This window comes from Bemisia tabaci, chromosome 1 (genome assembly GCF_918797505.1).
Source record: "Bemisia tabaci chromosome 1, PGI_BMITA_v3".
Taxonomy (NCBI): domain Eukaryota; kingdom Metazoa; phylum Arthropoda; class Insecta; order Hemiptera; family Aleyrodidae; genus Bemisia; species Bemisia tabaci.
Genome location: NC_092793.1, coordinates 32,003,076 through 32,020,264, shown reverse-complemented (window position 1 = coordinate 32,020,264; position 17,189 = coordinate 32,003,076). Strand labels below are relative to the sequence as shown.

General features: G+C 36.4%; 1 protein-coding gene across 1 annotated transcript in view; it reads left to right on the top strand.

The window, feature by feature from the left end:
• Nucleotides 1-13,708, top strand: part of LOC109037180 (F-box only protein 32) — a 70,285-nt gene extending 56,577 nt beyond the window's left edge. The window contains exons 4-9 of the mRNA XM_019051720.2: nt 6-61; nt 1,972-2,158; nt 2,785-2,957; nt 3,333-3,592; nt 4,894-5,092; nt 6,632-13,708. Coding sequence (XP_018907265.1) covers nt 6-61; nt 1,972-2,158; nt 2,785-2,957; nt 3,333-3,592; nt 4,894-5,092 — 875 coding nt within the window. The 3' untranslated portion in view covers nt 6,632-13,708. The remainder of the gene's footprint in view (nt 1-5; nt 62-1,971; nt 2,159-2,784; nt 2,958-3,332; nt 3,593-4,893; nt 5,093-6,631) is intronic.
• The last annotated feature ends 3,481 nt before the right edge of the window (nt 13,709-17,189 follow it).

The following is a 17,189-nucleotide window of genomic DNA, read 5'->3' as shown; positions in this document are numbered from 1 at the left end:
TTCAGATGGGAACACCATACTACAACCTCATTGTCATATTACTCTCAAGTGCACAAAAGAGGTCAGTAAATTTAGAGTAAATTTCAGTTTTTTCAAGAGCTTTGCCAAAAAGTAAGAGGAATTCGAATCATTTCATTTTTTTTACCACGTCGGAAACACTTTTTTATCTATTCGTATTTTTATTTGAGGATCAAGAATAGAAAATGTAAGAAAATAAATTATGGACTGCTAAAAATTTCGGATTTCTCGACACTGACTCCCTCGTAACGCCTACGTGACGTGCTACCATGGTAAGGAAAAACGCCGTATGAGCCCTCAGGCGTTGCCAAATTTCCTTCGGCAAATCACTAATTTTCAAGAAAATTTGTGAATATTTTTCTTCCAATTTCTCAGGTAATTTGGCTTGCAATTTGATCATAAAAGTCAGCAAATTTTAAGGAAAAATATTTACAATTTTCCTCAAAAATAATCATTTTATCGGAGGAAATTTGGCAACTCTCGAATGTTCATGCGGCGTTTTTCCTTAGCACGGCAGCGTAGGTCCTTATCCTTTAACACGTAAAAACAAAATGGCAAGGCGCAAAGCTCTCCTCGCCCCCCCCCTCTCCCTCCCCTAGATTGTCACGTATTTTATGAGCCTTCTCAGGATGGCAAAATACCATGAAAATTCTCTAGACTTAAACTAGAAACTTATTACCGGAGATTTTAGAAACTTTTGAATTATAAGAAAATCGAGAAGTAAGTCAAATGCCATAGATGAAGTTCTCTTGCATTCAAGTGCGCGTTGCATACCTAGCCCCTGAAAAATATGTTTCCAAACGGTCATAAATTTCATAAGTTTCACGGGCCCATGAATTTCACGGAAATTTCCAATGTTTCATATGTCTCATGCGTTTTATGCCACCTCGCCTCTTACTCATAAGGTGATCTCCTTGACTTTTCATCAAACAATTAACTTTTTACTTGAAACTAGAGATAGGGGCACAAACCTTAGTAGATCCTAAGTAGATTAAACCAGGGCCGAATTAAGGGGGTGGCCACGTGGGCCGCGGCCCATGGCGGCAAATTTAGGGGGCGGCAAATTTTGCAATTTTTTTAAATGGAGCTATATAAAAATATTGGACTCAAAAAAAAAAAAATACGAACGAGAAAAGGTGATAAAATCTCTCATTTTCTGAGAGAATATCCATAATTTTGTCGTCCTTCTGTGATACAATAGACAGCACCTTTAATTAGTCGAGTTAAGAGAGAAACCAAGCACACAATTTGGCCTGGAACGGCGCGGCGCAGAGAGCAATGATGACGAGAAGGTGAGATGAAAAGGAGAAACCCTCGGCGCGGCGGTCGGCATGTAACACATTTTAGCGCCTACAAGACTGCATGAATACTTCACGCATTGCGCCAAAGACAATGCGGTCGCTGCGGTCAGCAGCGCGCAGCGTGAAACGCATAGCGCCTACAAGGCTGCATGAATACTTCACGCATTGCGCCGAACACAGTGCGGTCAGCGCGGCGCGGCGGCGGAAGTTAAAATTTTTAAACCACATTTATGTTTGTTCTTTCATAATTTGTTGGTTCATTTCTTATAAATGGAAGGCCTTGTCCATACAGAGATAGGTTTACGGAACTTAACTTTCGTTCTGTGATCTTTTGGTAGTAGTGTTGACAGGGCTTTCGCAAGAAATGGGACCAACACGAGTAAACGCGTCTTATACACCCCTCCCCCTCCGGCACGTTCTTTTGACGGTTTTTATTGGTGTTTCAAAACGAATGAAAAGGGGGCGGCAAAATACAGGCGGCCCATGGGCGGCAAGTAAGTAAATCCGGCCCTGGATTAAACCTCTCTTTTTTTCTTTTTTTTTATACACAATATTTCTTAAAAATGAAAATAATTATCTGCATGATTTGAAACTCTTAAAAACAGATAGCGAGACAAACTTAATGGATGGAAATGTTTAATTTTGTTCACAGATAGCAGGATTCAATGGACTTAGCGATGCTTTCAAAAGGCTAGATTTTCGATCAGCCGTCCATGATGTGCGAAGGTTCAACTACATCTGTAAACTATTGGATCTTCTAATTTCTCACAAATTGCCGGCGCTCTCTGGTTGTGCTCAAAAAGTCTTATTCACAATGCTGGAGGAAGTTGCCTACCAAGGTACTAAATAAGGTTCCTTTCTTTATCATCAAAAATGCCCATTGTTTTTTAATGTTCTTGCATTTTTAAGATTCTTGCAGTGAATCAGAACGAATTTAAGAAACATATTAAGTCTTCGAATACTGGTTGCGGAATGTCCAAAGATCTACTGGGTCAGTTTCTATGATTTTCCGGCCATCAGCAGCCATTAATATCTAAATTGATCCATGAAAAGTGATGTTATCTTCCTGGAGAGATTTCCTTGCAAATGCGTAGAGTGACAAATCTGGAAATTTTGACGCAAGTTTTGTCATAAAATCTCAAAAATTGAAGGAAAAGTTAGTCCTAGAGTTCCGTAAGACAAAAATTCTTACGTTGTAGAAAAACATGGTTTGAGTTTTTATAAAAAAGTTAAGGAAAATTTTCTCCCAGAAGATGAGGTTCCTTTTCATAGATCCACTCACAAATAAAGTTACTGTCTTCAAGTTCTTTTATTATGACCCAGGTTTTTTTATTGATAGGAAGCAGCTCTGTAAGAGTGCAGAACACTCATTTGGGGTGTAGCCTTGTAGCAGCAAAGGTGTGGCCGCGCTACTTATTTTTGATACTATTGCTTTTATTTTGTTCTCTTACGTTTTTTAATTTAGTTTCTGCAAGTCAACAAAATATTCACATGCTGAATCGATTGCTGAACCAATTGCAAGTAATGATAGACTGCGCCTGTTGGGGACGACCTCTAGGCTCTACGCAATTGTGGGAGAATCATCTAGTCTCGATTAACAGAATACTTAGTATTGCTAATCGAATTCAAATAAGAGAGGTAAATATACTCAGACTACTTATAAAATAATTGAGAATGGTTGAGAGAAAATGTTTTATGCGGCATAGTAGCCTTTCAAATATTTGCGTCTAAAGCTTTAAAATATTCTCATGGACCTTACCAAAGACTTGAAAATCTTGTTTAAAATTGAAGGCCTCAAATTTTTCAAGAATGACCTGTACTGTCTCATCCATGAAACTCTCCGATTTCAACATATTTCAAGGATCAGTATTGAATAAGATAAGCTCTTTTTTAGAAGTTATGTGATGTTTTTTTTTTTTTTTTTTTTTTTAATGTAAGTATCACAGTTTCAAATTCGTGGGTTATTTTAGTTTAGTCTAACTGAAGTGGATTTTTTTCTCATTCTTTCTATAGCCTGGTGATGAGGTGTTTCCAAAACTTGAAAATTTACCTGAAGAATGTGTGCGAGAAATATTACTGAGGCTAGCTGACCACAAAGATCTTGAGAACAGCAGCAAAGCGTACTCAGTCATGGCACGATTATGTGATGAGCAAAGAATATGGCGAGAGCTGTGCCAGTTTCATTTCACTCAGCAGCAAATCAACTTTGTTGTAGATTCTACTAGTTCAGATGGACCCACTGACTGGCAGAACATATATCACAAATTGAGGAAGTAAGTATTCAGTCATTGTTTGCATTATTGAATAATTTATTGTTAACTGCTTTAAACCTTCAATATGATCACATTTTAATGAACATTTATACTCTATGGTTCAGCAAATAACTGCTAAGCCTTTCAGAAAAATGTGATGTCATCATGAGATTGAGTTCAGGAGCATGATCAAACTTCTGGGTACACAGCGGCTAAATGGACTACCTGACATGGCATGAATTTAAACATTCTGATGTATATATCCTCTTCAAAATTGTACATAGAAAACGATTCGCAAGAAAAACCTGAGTCAGCATGAATCAAACTGCGCACTTCACCAATTATGGCAAGCTTCTTATTCAAACAGTTTTCCTTCCTCTCTTTGTGTTGTTTTAAGTGCAAACAACATGTAACAGCTCCGCCAAAGTGCCAAGATTGAGGTTGCCGTATTTTCATACCACAGAGAATGTTATGATACTGTTTAGTGTGCAATTTAACTCAAGTAGATTATGGTTTTTTAATGAGAGGAAGTTTGAATTTATGCATAAAAAAACAATAATAATCTGGTTAACAGTTACTTCCATTAATTTTCCGTGCGAAAATTGTGTTCCATATGAAATAATGAGAGAGCATATATCATAATGCTTAAAGGTGCACCTTGTCTAGTGGTCCATTGCCGATATTTAGGCCTCTAGAGAGTGCCTTGCGGGTCAGATTGACCCACTACTACTATTGTAATTTAATATTCAGAGCTATCCTTTGTGAATTTTATAACACATAACCCAAGACTTAGATGCCCAGTTCTTTGTTTCAGCTATGTTGATCCTTTCAGAGTTTGAGCTTTGAAGGATTTCTTTTAAATCTTGAGGAATGCATTTCAACACTGAGAAAATTATTCAGCATTTTATAATTTTCTTGCTTTGTATGTATTATTTTATCATATATTTATTCTCTAAGGACCAACCCTGCAAGCTTATCCATAGATTGATTCAGTGAACTAGAAAATGTCTTGTAAAAATTGTAACGGCAAAATTTTTAAGTTCTGTATTCTTAGTAAATAGGGAGATAAAAATGAGTGACATCTGAGGTCAAGATGTTAGTATCAAATTGAGATGAAAATAATTGAAAGAAATTGTATCTTTTTTTTGTTTTTTTTATCATTCAAGCGTATTTGAAATTTGAGTCATGTCAAGTGTCACAAAGCACTGATGAAGGTTGGGGTATAAAATTCTAACCATTCAATTGGCATGCTCCTCTCCTACCATGACCCCACCTTTTTTCAAGTTGGAGCCTGTGGTCTGATCTTGCCATTTTTGTTGCAGAGCATTCGGATTACGTGAAGAATATGCTGAAATTATTCAATTATGCCGCAACTGCCGCGCATTGTTCTGGAAATCCATAGGACACCCTTGTATCGCAGATACAGACCCTGAATTTCAAGAGAAACTAGAAGCTGTCGACAAGAGTTCGCTTCATGTACCCATCCCTCCACAGGCTTTCCTGAAGTTTTTCTCACTATAGGTACCTTTTCATTTTGTCAGTCTTCACCTTCTGTCACTGAGCTGTTTAGAAACTAATGAATCATTATTTAAATGTTCTCTTCTCGGATCTTGTGCTTCTTTTTTTATTGGTATAGTTGGATTACCAAAAATTCCAAAAGGAAAGAAAACAAGATGACGGTTCCAACGTCTTAACGTTGGAGAGCGTTTACCGTAGCACCTCGTCAATGTGTATAAGTGGTTTTGCTAGGACGGAAGAGAGCGCTGCAAGACGCTGTTGAACTAAACGTGGAGTGTAACCAAGGAAACATACATATATACAAGAATCATAGAGTAAAATATAGGGGTCATTAATGAGGGGGTACTTCGTACCCAAAAATTTTTCTAGAATTACGACGACAAAAAATTTGAACGATGCTTGAAAGAGTCATTAAATAAAAGTACGTTGCAGAGTTTTAAAACGTAAAGATATTAATTTCTCAAAGACAAGCCTACAGGCATTAGGTAAAGTGGAAAAAATGGGAGAAAAAAGGTAGAAATGGTACATAAATAAAATTGAGAAACTAGGTATTGCTTCCCGCCACGAAAAATGGCGCCGATTCCGATAAGACAGTGCGGGCTATTACCAATGGATCTATTAGTAACATACGCGCTGAAAAAAGCCGGAAAGAGCGTACACCACTAACGTGGTGAACGCACAAAAAGCTAGTAATAAAGTGATTTGATTATCCTCTTTCATTCGGCTCAAATCATTTATTCAATGAGGCAAGGCCTCTAGATTTAAGAGTGAGGTTTCAGCAATCGCATAAATCATTTTTACGTACAAATTAGGCTACGCTTCCCCCTCAGATGATTTTTGAAAAATCAAGCTTCCTAACAAAAAATATTCGGTTTGAAACTGGGCAGAACATTGAATGAGTATTTATTTTTAAGTTTATCATCATTTCCCTCAAAAAGAGGCTGTCCCATTTTCCATAGGAAATGGCCGCAAGAGATTTCTCCTACTATACTTTCAGGAATCATAACGGATCATTGGAGAGGCCTAAATCCGGTGACCTTTTCCGTCTGAAAAGGTCACCTGATTTAGGCCTCTCCAATGATCCGTTATGATTCCTGAAAGTATGGATGGAAAATCTCTTGCGGCCATTTCCTATGGAAAATGGGACAGCCTCTCAGAGTCTAAGACAATGTTGCTTTTATTTCCGTTGCAAATGACTTTTTGAACGTCACGTGAATCATTAACAGCTGTTGTAAAGTTTTTGAGCAACGAAATTACATGGTTCCATCCAAGTCATATTTGCTTCTAAAGCTTGAAAAAGGAGTGGTATCATCCCCAAATTCATTACTCTTCAATTTTCCCCCCAAAAAAGTTTGAGTTTGTAACAATAAAATTTGCAGTATCCCATTTTTTTTTCCAATCAGTAGTTCAAAAATTTTACTTGTTTTAACTTTATTCAAGCCATGTCACTCCAGACCCCAATGGATTCAATGTACATTGATCTTTTACAAACTCGCAAATTCCAATTATGAATGTAATTTTAAAATCTGATTCTTATTTCAGGATACACGTGTGCATCAACCTACGCAAGCATTATTTCAGTTCGATAGCATCTCCTCTCCTAAGTGCAAATGTTATTATTTCCAAGTGGCCGTGGAATTTGTGGTTTGCACTAACGTACCTTGTTTCTACCCGTGAATCTTCTTCAGCTCTCCAATTCTACTTACATGCGTGAAAATCACAAAAACAAGTCTAAACAAAGTAGAATACTCAACCGTTTTGTCACTGTCAGATCCCCAGCAAGGCTCAGTTCCTTGCAACAGGCCCATTTTTGTTTCTGATCAATTCGATATGGTCCTAAAAATTTGAATCTTGCAGGGATTCAAAAATAGCAACTATGTAGATAAAAACCAACATATTGATTCTGTAAATTTTAATTTGGAATCAAAAATCAGGGGACAAAATTACTGCCAAAAAACCAGCTTGTCTCATTCTTCTCCAAAGCATTATTGGTTTTCTGTATCGATTCATCTCAAATATTTTTCATCCTCTGTAGCTTGGTTCATAAAAGATGTGCTTGCTTTTATATTTGCAACTTCTTAAAAACAAACAATATTTTAAGTACCGTCTGAAAATTTCTGAAACATGTCAGTGAATTTGGATTTCATGCTGAATTTTTATCAACTGTAAGCATTTTGTCATTGTTGAATTTTTTGCAAAAGTTTTCGGATGTATTTCGATAAAATTTTCAAATCCGAGTTTGTATTTTCCTCGGAATATTTGTGTTCAGCCACTCTGTATTCAGTACGCTCCTCCAGAACTATCTGCAAAGTTTCTACAAGACTTTTAAGATCAAAAGGCTTATTTGAAATATTAATGTTTTTAATGACGTCACTTTAAAATTTCTCTCCATTATTTCAAAACAGCGTGAATAAAATTTTCAAACCATTATGCATCTCGGTGTAAAACGTAGCCTCTTAATTTTTGGCTGCTTGTTCGGGAAATAAGTCTATTTTCTATTCATTTGTTTCTATAATACTCATTTATCATAGACGAGTAACTTTTTGCTTTTTTAAATACCTGGTCAATTGCTCACAGGTTTTTGCTAATTATAATTTTGCAATTACCTTTAATTTTTGCTACAATACTGAGCTGCATCGCAAGATCTGAGACTGAAGAAGTAGGAGTCAAATGAAATGATGTCCACGATATTTTGAGGAATCCTGTCAATGCTTTGACAACCCTTTTGCGCTTCACAATTTCTTTTTGTGCTGTTCTGAAGGGGGAAAAACCTCAGCCCCCAGTGCAAAATTTTTTTCTTTTTTATTTCTCGGTAAATCAGGTAAGAAATCCTGTGTCAAAGTTTTTGACAGTCTCTGTGGAACATATATTCGTAGCACTTTTGACTGAGATTGATATTTCCAGGTGCTCTCCATCATAATATCCATAAAGTATTTTCTGCACATTGATTTTGAGTTCAAATTTTGCAACTGGGGGGGCTCATGGGTCCCTCATCCATGGAACAACACAATTTAAAGGGAGGCATTTTTCATATAGTAGATGTGATGAGCAGTGAGAGCTTATAGCTGAAAATTCTGAGAGGCAGTGACATTTTTTGAGATGGTTAAGCTCAATGTCATGGAACTCATCGACAAAATTCCTCTAGCCTACCAAACAACCTTTCTACTGTGGTGATACTTATTCCCTGAAAACATGCCAGGGCTAGCATATTCAATCACAATACCACTGTTAAATTCAAACACGGACTTGTATTTGTCTTGCAAGTTCGACAGAATGTTCGCAAAGAAATGGAAAGCTGTTGGCATTATTGTAAACTCTGCAGAGCATTATAGCTTTTATGTAGGTTTTGTGATAAAATAATATAAGTGAGTTATTAATCATAAGTTTGAGGTGTGAACTAATAGTATTTTAGGGCTCTGTAAAATGGAAGAATGGACAAGTGAAATAGCGTTGTGGCAGTCAGGCTTGTATCCATTGAGATTTCATGATAAGGTATCATGAAAGGCAATTGTGTTCTATCACATCCGTAAAAAGGACATCACTTCAAAAGGATATACAGTCTCTACCCCAGGACCTATATTCCTCAACATTCAATTTTCACCCTTGAGCCTTGCGCCAAATGCCTCATTTGTCCTATTTTCTATTTACCTTGGTATTTTTATCAGAAAAAACTGAAAAATATCAATTATGATTTTTTTTTTTTGTCCTGAACGTATATTTTTAAGATTCTTTTGTTGATTTTTGTTTTTGTTGAATCTTTAAAGTGCTGAAACTTCTTACTGTACGAACTTGAGATGAAAGTGCAGAATGACACCCCCCCCCCCCCCCCAATAGCAATTCAATTTATTGATGATTTATCCAACAATTTTGTTTTATTTTTCCTTTGTTTTTTTTTATGACAGTTACAGTGATTTATTTTTAGTTTTACCATTTAAGATAGTCATTATTTCATATTTTAATTTCTTTATTATTTCTTTAGTCAATAAAATTTGATTTGTGCGAAAGAAAATTGATTGTTATCCTTTTTAGGGTGGCTTGAGTTTAGTAAGTTTAATTCTTAGCTATCTTTTTATTTTTTCTGTTTGCCCACACCATTGTTTTTCTGTGCATGTATCAAGCCTATCCACTTATTCTCTAAGGCCTGTCCTCAAAATAATCAAGCAATGGTCCTTTTTTCTTTTTCCCCTTTTTTTGCAGTTGGATAGCGGTAAGCAAACCAGTAACAGTAACATTGAGAGTTTTGAAAAAAGATTCAAGAGCAATCTTGGAGGACTGGTTACAAATGTTGGATAAGCATGCATATCAGTTTGAAAGGGGGCAATGACCATGAGAAGCTTGGGAAAAGGACGTACTTGCCAAAACTACCCAATGTTCTTTACAACTCCATTGTCACTTTGGTGTTTTTGATCCCTCTGTATATACGACCCATTTGCTTAGTGTTGCTCCAACACGAACACAGTCTAGCAATACGGCCCCATCTGCAAAAATGTCCAAAAAAAATATTCTGTGTTCTCAATGCAACCCAATTTTAATAGTATGTGGGGTTTCTTGCATAGAATTATACCAAACAGTGCCTCCATACAACCGAGTGTATCCGAAATTTCTCTGCTTAGCAGATAAGCTTTTATTAAAAAGGCCTATGTAGATATGACTGGTTTGCCTAGTGCTATGCAGTCATGAATGAAAGTGTTATGTTTTTATATTTTGTTTCGAGCTCGTCTGCTCATCTGTTTTTTTTTTTCTCTTTAAAACCCTCTTTTGTTTCAAGCTCACCTTGTTTGGAGGATAGGCCCACCAAAAATTTGTCTCTCCTTTTCTGTTTGGCCTCTAGCGAGATTTAAAGCTAAGTGAGCATGATGAGTTGACTTGCTGATCCGACATTGCTCTGAACGATAGTGCATCAAAATCTCCCCAGTTTTTGATCATATCATCAGCTAAATTTTTTTGAAAACTCTCAATGAAAAGTTTTTAAAGATTTTTACTCTTATCATGGCCAGCGCTTGCCTCTCCTCCTTGCTTTTCAGTTCTGTGATATTTTTACATACTAAATGATTTACGAATGGGCCTTTTTTATACTTTTTTTGATAATTCTCTTTAAATTATGCAAGTTTTACGTACTTCGCTGGTTTATTTTTAATTTTTCATAATTATTTCACTGTGTTCCCTTCATCCTCAAAAAATACCCACTTCCTGACCATAAAGCGTTTTCACTCAATATTTTTCCGCCTGTTGTCTACCCTATCAACTGTTCGCTTGTATTAAGTATCACTTAATGTATTTTTATTCTGAGTGTATGATAATGTTACATGAACATATCCTGTTAATTGTTTGGAAGTTTCTTGAAAGCATTTTAATGTTTGTGGACATAGAAAGTTTATATATTTATTTATCTATTTTCTCCAAATATTTATTATTCATGCCATGATGATATTTATTTTTGATAAATACTCCAGGATTTTGTTGAATGATTTCTAACCCATCATGTATGTCAATCAGTGACTTATGCGCTTTAAGAATGAAGCATTTAGTACAAATTAATTTCCAATCCAGGTTCTTGTCAAAACCAGCATACATTGTGTGTAAAGGAATACTAAAAAACGAATAATTAGAAAGTATGTTCATGTCAACACTTAACATCATACCTATATTTTTACTCATGAAGTCAAAAATGAAGAAATGAACCGGTTCAAATTGAAGATGAATTTAGCTTACTCAGCATGTTAACATTTTTAGAAATGTACTTAAAATTTGCCTAAATTAGGAAAGTTTGGAGGATCTGCTTTCTTTAGCTAGGAATGATCTGAAATACGTCTTTCATGGAGAGTTTATCTATCTTCATTGATTATGACTTGTTCCAACTCATAATTTAAAGTAATGTACATTACGTTCTTCCTTCTTTTGAAAGAGGAAGATAATTAGTCTGTTTTTGTCTTTTTTCTCTTTTTTAGAATTTTTTGGGTATTTTTCATCGTGTCCCGAGATCCTCATGAGCTCAGTGACTGCCTTGGCTTTCGGCCGATGCTTCTTTCAAAATCTCTGGCTCATTATTTTCAGCTTTTCAATGTCAAAAAATTGTGTTCCAAAATTAAGTTTGGTTATCATTTCCATCGTTGCATTCTTTCTCTTACACACTTGGCCCATGTGAATGGATAATTTTGCCATTGTCAGAAAAAACTAAAGCTTTCTATTGTTACATATTGATAGAGCGCCAGATTCACTTGGGTGGAAAAAATTTCTAGAGATATCTGGAAAAAGTTCATGCAAGCTGCACCTAATTAAAAGGGCAAAATTGTTCATATCTTAATGATAATTAAAGAAAACAAAGTGGAAAAGTAGTTAGTATTCAATTGCATTGGGAAAAAAGGCAAAATTAACGGGGAGTATCGTAAGTAGCCCCCAAGTTTCTGTTTAACATTACTTTTCACTGCTGAAGCAGTCACCTAACTTTGATTTTCCCTCTGTTCACAAGGAAAATCTGTTCTTTTATTTCTGGGTGCTTTGCAAAAATGAAAAATAATTTTATGGAGAACAAAAGGAGGTGATGGCAACTTTCGGTCTGTCTACATCTTGACATAAAAGGCATTTTGTCTTATGGGAATATTGCGTCAATATTTCCACAAAATCCTAAATTCAAGATTCAGAAAATGAACTTAAACGTCGTTCTAGCGTAATAACTTGCATAATATGATTTTAAACACTCTTTGATGTTTGACTTGTTTCTATAAATCATATCACTCTCATGAAAATTGATGACAAAATTGGTCTGTACCGCACCACCCATCTGTGTTCCGAAATGTAACCACCTCTCTTTTGTTCTCTCTTTGTAGAACTTGCGTCAGATAAGTTAGAAGTTTTTTACTTTCTGTTTGCAAGCAACCGCATTGTAGTTGTTCTGTAGCCATCGAGGATTTGCCGCTTGCAGAAACAAAAGGCTCTACTGTGCATGACAGTCGGAAAGTAAATAATTGCCACCTTATCTAATATGAGTTCTTTTACATTTTCCAACTGTGATACCCATAGACAACAGATGTTTTCAGTTAATGACTTGTAAATTGAAAAACGGAATCCCAGGACCTAGTGTTCAACCTTATGTTATACTCTCACTTCTTTCCTTCGAGTTTGTTTGTGGCATCTGTGGAAAATTAAACACAGGTTTAAAGTACTACTCACTTTTTGGTGTCCAAAATATCATATAATCCATCCATTATTGAGCCCATCTTCCTCTAATGATATATTACCTTATACCTTTTAAATTATATGCGTGGTTTTCCTTATTTTTGAAATCATCACAGCTTTGCTGCTTGTTATCAAAGGAACAGAAACCTTTGTCTAAATTGAGCTTTTCAGTTGCTCTGTGAAACTTGTGGATTCGTGAAGTTCGTAAGATTCACAGAACATGATAATATTACCATCTGAAGGACTCAGTCTGTAATATCAAGAAATTCGGCTCTGGCTAAATTTCAGTATGTTCCTTATAACCTCCTGAGCTTGACAAGCTTTTGAAATAGAGCTTTCTATGTGCCAATCTTGAGAAAAGTGGCGTTGAAAAGTGAATTTTTAATTTTTTTATACAGGATTTCTAATGGAGATGCAGAAATGTGGCTATGTAAGTGTGAATGCTGTAACGCACTTCGTTATCATTTGGAAAAACTTGATCCTTTTTGTTTGTCTAATCTTAGTGGTTGGTGAGGGAACAAGAGCTCTCCTCGATCACCAATCAGATATTGCAACCTTTCTATCAGCCAAGTACATTTGAAAATGCTGGAAATTCACTTTTTAGCCTCCTTTTTCCTGAGATTTACACTCAGAAAGTTCAATTTTAAAAGCTCATTGTGCTCTGTAGGAAATGTATCAAATAATATAAAAATGTAGCCAGGCCCAAATCAGTGGGGTGTAGTCCTTTGTCAGACTTATGCTTTGACCAAACTCATTATTCAAACTACAAGCAGTTGAAACCTAAATTAAATATTGTATAATATTTCAACGGCATTTTATTTTTTCTGAATTTGGTTTTAACAAACTATTTTTTATCAGCAAATTTAAAATTTTACCCTCTGATAGATTGCTTAGTTTCCGATGGTTTTTTTTGTTTTAAATCGTCTGTGCAATCTGCCTCCTGTTTTCTCAATAAATTTTCTTTCCGTTGTTTTAACCGTAAAATTTTTAGCTTTAAAAAGCAAATTTAGAAGTCAAATTTAGCAGCTATTTAATCCTTGCATTTTTTTATTTTTATTTTTTTTAAGCGACCTAGTATGTATTTTATGTACATTGATTAATTGAAGAGCACTCTACTTGAATTCATCACAGAATTATAAGGCCACTAATATTTAGTTTTGGGAAAAATAAGTTTGATTGCAGGTTTGTCATGTACATAATAATATTACGAGAAGAATAATGTGTATGATAGCTTTAATTTTTCATTTTGTGGTAGAGATTTTATATTTTTTTAAACCTGTTCCATGGCGAAATCTGCACTTCAAATATCTTGCATTTTTCCTTTTATTGTTAGCAGTAATTTTTGTGTTAAATTTCGTGTTATAATTTTTGTGGTCAATGTGTTAGTGTAGTCTAGTGATTCCTTGTACTATTTTCAAAAATTATACGAACCTTCTAAAGGAATTTTTTTGTTGTACCTCATCACTTTTTTGAGGGGGGGAGGGCAATCAAATGAAACTGTCAATGATAACAAAATATCTAGTTAACAAACGAATCACTGTATCTTATGAATTAATACATTTCTGACCAGGCAAAGCGACTGTCAAAACACCTCAAAATGCGATTCCAGCATTAGTCCTCTTGTCTTAGAACCATGCTCTAGTGGTTGTCACTTACTTCATCAGTTAGGGAACAATGCACCACCGGTGCATTGTTTCAGCACCAGTACGAAAGCAAAACTTCTAAATTATATAAATTTTCTCTTTTTCCATGAAAAGTCTTAGACCTTTCACATGACAATTTTTTTAACACAGACCAAGATAAAGCACCCTGCATGTGCATGTTTTGCAGCAAACTGAACTTAACTTAGGCGCTGTTTTAATTTCTTTCCATCCGTTTTTTACTTTTTTTTTTTTTGTTTTAGGAAATCCTCCGCATTTGCTGTAAATCATGTAATAAGTTGCATATTCTTGGTAAAGTCACATGACAATGAAGTTATTTTGGCATACAACTTTCTCCTTGTGAGAAAGATGAATATGTTTCATACTGCACAGTGGATTGAGTCAATTAGAGATGTCGGACATGAAAATTTTGACTGAAACTGCAAATTATGATGTTTTTTTTCGTTAAATCTTAAATTTCAAGGGGTGCTTCTAGAAGAAAATTTCATGAGCAAACCAATAGACCCATTTCTAGAACCCTACAATTTTGCTGAAATGGAGTCATAAGCTTTTAAAGTTTCCGAATTTTGTCCGACCTCTCCTATTGACTAGATCCACTGTGTACCTATTAGATACAGAAGAAGAGAAAGTACTGCCAATATAAACATAGAAAATTTTCAATTATGTTTTACGGCGCAAAAGATGGGATAGAAATAGAATCAAAATCAGTTGATAATTTCAATTTATGTTTTACGATGCAAAAAACGCGACAAGAACTACATCGAAATCAACAAAAATAGCATCAAAATCAGCACAGCAAATAGTAGCATCTAAATCAGCCAAAATATAACATAAGAATACTCCCAACACTGTAATCATTCCATTCTGCCAGCATCACATATTTTTGGAAAATTGACTCTGAAGTGTTGCGATAGAAATCAGAAATAGTCTACTTCATCAGCGTAAATAAGCGACGCAGGAATCAATTTGAGGCGGAAGCGAAACAGGAACGCACCCTCAGTTAATATCACATGCAATGCAACGCACACTTGCATGCGATACTAACTCTCTATACATTCGAGCTTCACGTACGGCCGTGTTGCATACACACGACACAGAAGGCGTTTTGATTCTCCATCTCCAGGTACGCACCTCTGCACTCGCGCGCAGCCACCAGCGCAGTGGATTGCACTACGAGAATTCAAAATGACAGACCTTCGTTTATACTGCCGTGCTGAGGAAGAACGCCGTGTCGCCGCATGAACCTTCAGACTTTGCCACATTTCCTTCAATGAAGACCTAATGTACTGGGAAAATTTTGAATGTTTTTCTTCAATTTTTCAGACAATTTTGTTCGCATTTTTGTCTAAAATGTCTGAAAATTTCATGGAAAATTACGCACAATCTTTCTCAAAAACACGTGTTTTATCTGGAGCGATTTGGCAACTCTCGAATGTTCATACGACGTTCCTCCTTAGCACGGCAGTATAGGTCGGTGAAACAAAGCAGAAATGCATACGAAAATGAGAGGGAAACGCATCTCGTTTGATCCTGAATATTATATAAAGGATTTCAAACGTAATCAAGAGTCTCAGCACGCCGTATGAACATTCGATAGTTGCCAAATCGCCCCAGATAAAACGTGTGCTTTTGAGAAAGATTGTTTGTATTTTTCCATGAAATTTTCAGACATTTTAGACAAAATTGCGAGCAAAATTGTCGGAAAAAATTGAAAATAAACATTCAAAATTTTCCCAGTACATTAGGTCTTCATTGAAGGAAATGTGGCAACGTCTAAAGGTTCATACGGCGTTCTTCCTTAACACGGCTTTAGCATCAGCAATGAGACGTGGCGTTGCGCCATGGATTATAAAAATTAGTAATGTGTACGTACTCGCAGTTAGTAAGCAGTTTCAACAATTTGATTTACATTGGAACGAATGGGGCCGGCCGACGCGTGGTTTTCCTCTGATAACTCGAAAAGACTAAAATAATGTTAGGAATCTTCTCGCTCTGGGGCACTGATACAGGGTTTTTCAAAAGTCACTGGCCATAACTTTAGTCCTAATCACGATATCGACTTGCGGTTTAAGACGTTTTTTCTCATATCGAGGGGGAAACTTTTTTAGGTACTTTCCAGTTTTTGATCCCCTCGGGGGAGGGGGCGGAGGGCCACTCAAACATTTCAAAGCCGCCCCCCCCCCCCCCCTATAGCCAGTGGCGCGTGACTTTTGAATAACCCTGTATAAAATAATAAGAATAACGCGTAACGCATGATGCCCGTGACGCGATGCGTGGGGTCCGACAACGAATAAGCAGTCAGGGGGTGCACAGTGGATCGAGTCAATGAGAGAGGTTGGACATCGAATTTTTTACTAAAACTGCAAATGTTGATGTTTATTTCGTCACATTTCAAATTGTAAGGGGTGCCTTCAGAAGGAAATTTTACGAGGAAATCAATGAAACCACTTTTAGAACCTCAAAATTTCGTATATACGTAGTTACGAGCTTTTAAAGTTTCCAAATTTTGTCCGACCTCTCCTATTGACACGATTCACTGTGGGGCGTACCCCCCTAATTTTCTTGATAATCACAAAAATCTGTATCGCTGTGAATCAGGATCTGCGTTACGGATTGGGACGAATGGGGATGAAGGGAGTATGACAGAAAACGAGATGTGCACCGAATCAGTCTCAATCTGTTCCTACCAAAAAATCTATAGATCCGAGTCCCGTTTATCTCATTTTACTTTCGCCATTTTTTTAGGGTGTGGTGCGGCGCAAATCAACTTCCTGTTTTCCTCAAATGGACTCAGATAGATAACTGCCTGGAACGTACGGCTGGGAACTGAATGCATCATAGCGATCATTAACCCATTCATTTTCAACGGAGACTTAAACGCGAAAGTAGGAAGATAAGCGCATCTCGGAAACGGAACTCAGCACACATATTACACCCTGTAATGTATGGGGTCATAAGACTAACGCGTAACGCATAACGCCTAAAGCGCGAAGCGCTTCGGGGAGGTTGGACTGCAAAGCGGTCAGGGGATCCCCCTCTCTTAAGTAAAATGAGATGATGAGGTGAATGGGGCTCGGATCTATAGATTCTTTGGTAGAAGCTAGTGGTAGAAGTTTTTACTAGTTTAGTATGAATAATTGACGTGATTTAACAATTTTTCATCCAAAATATACAGGGTTATTCAAAAGTCACGCACCACTGGCCATGAAGGGGGTGGCCTTTTGAACTTTTTGAGTAGCACCCCTCACCCCCAGTCCCCTGAG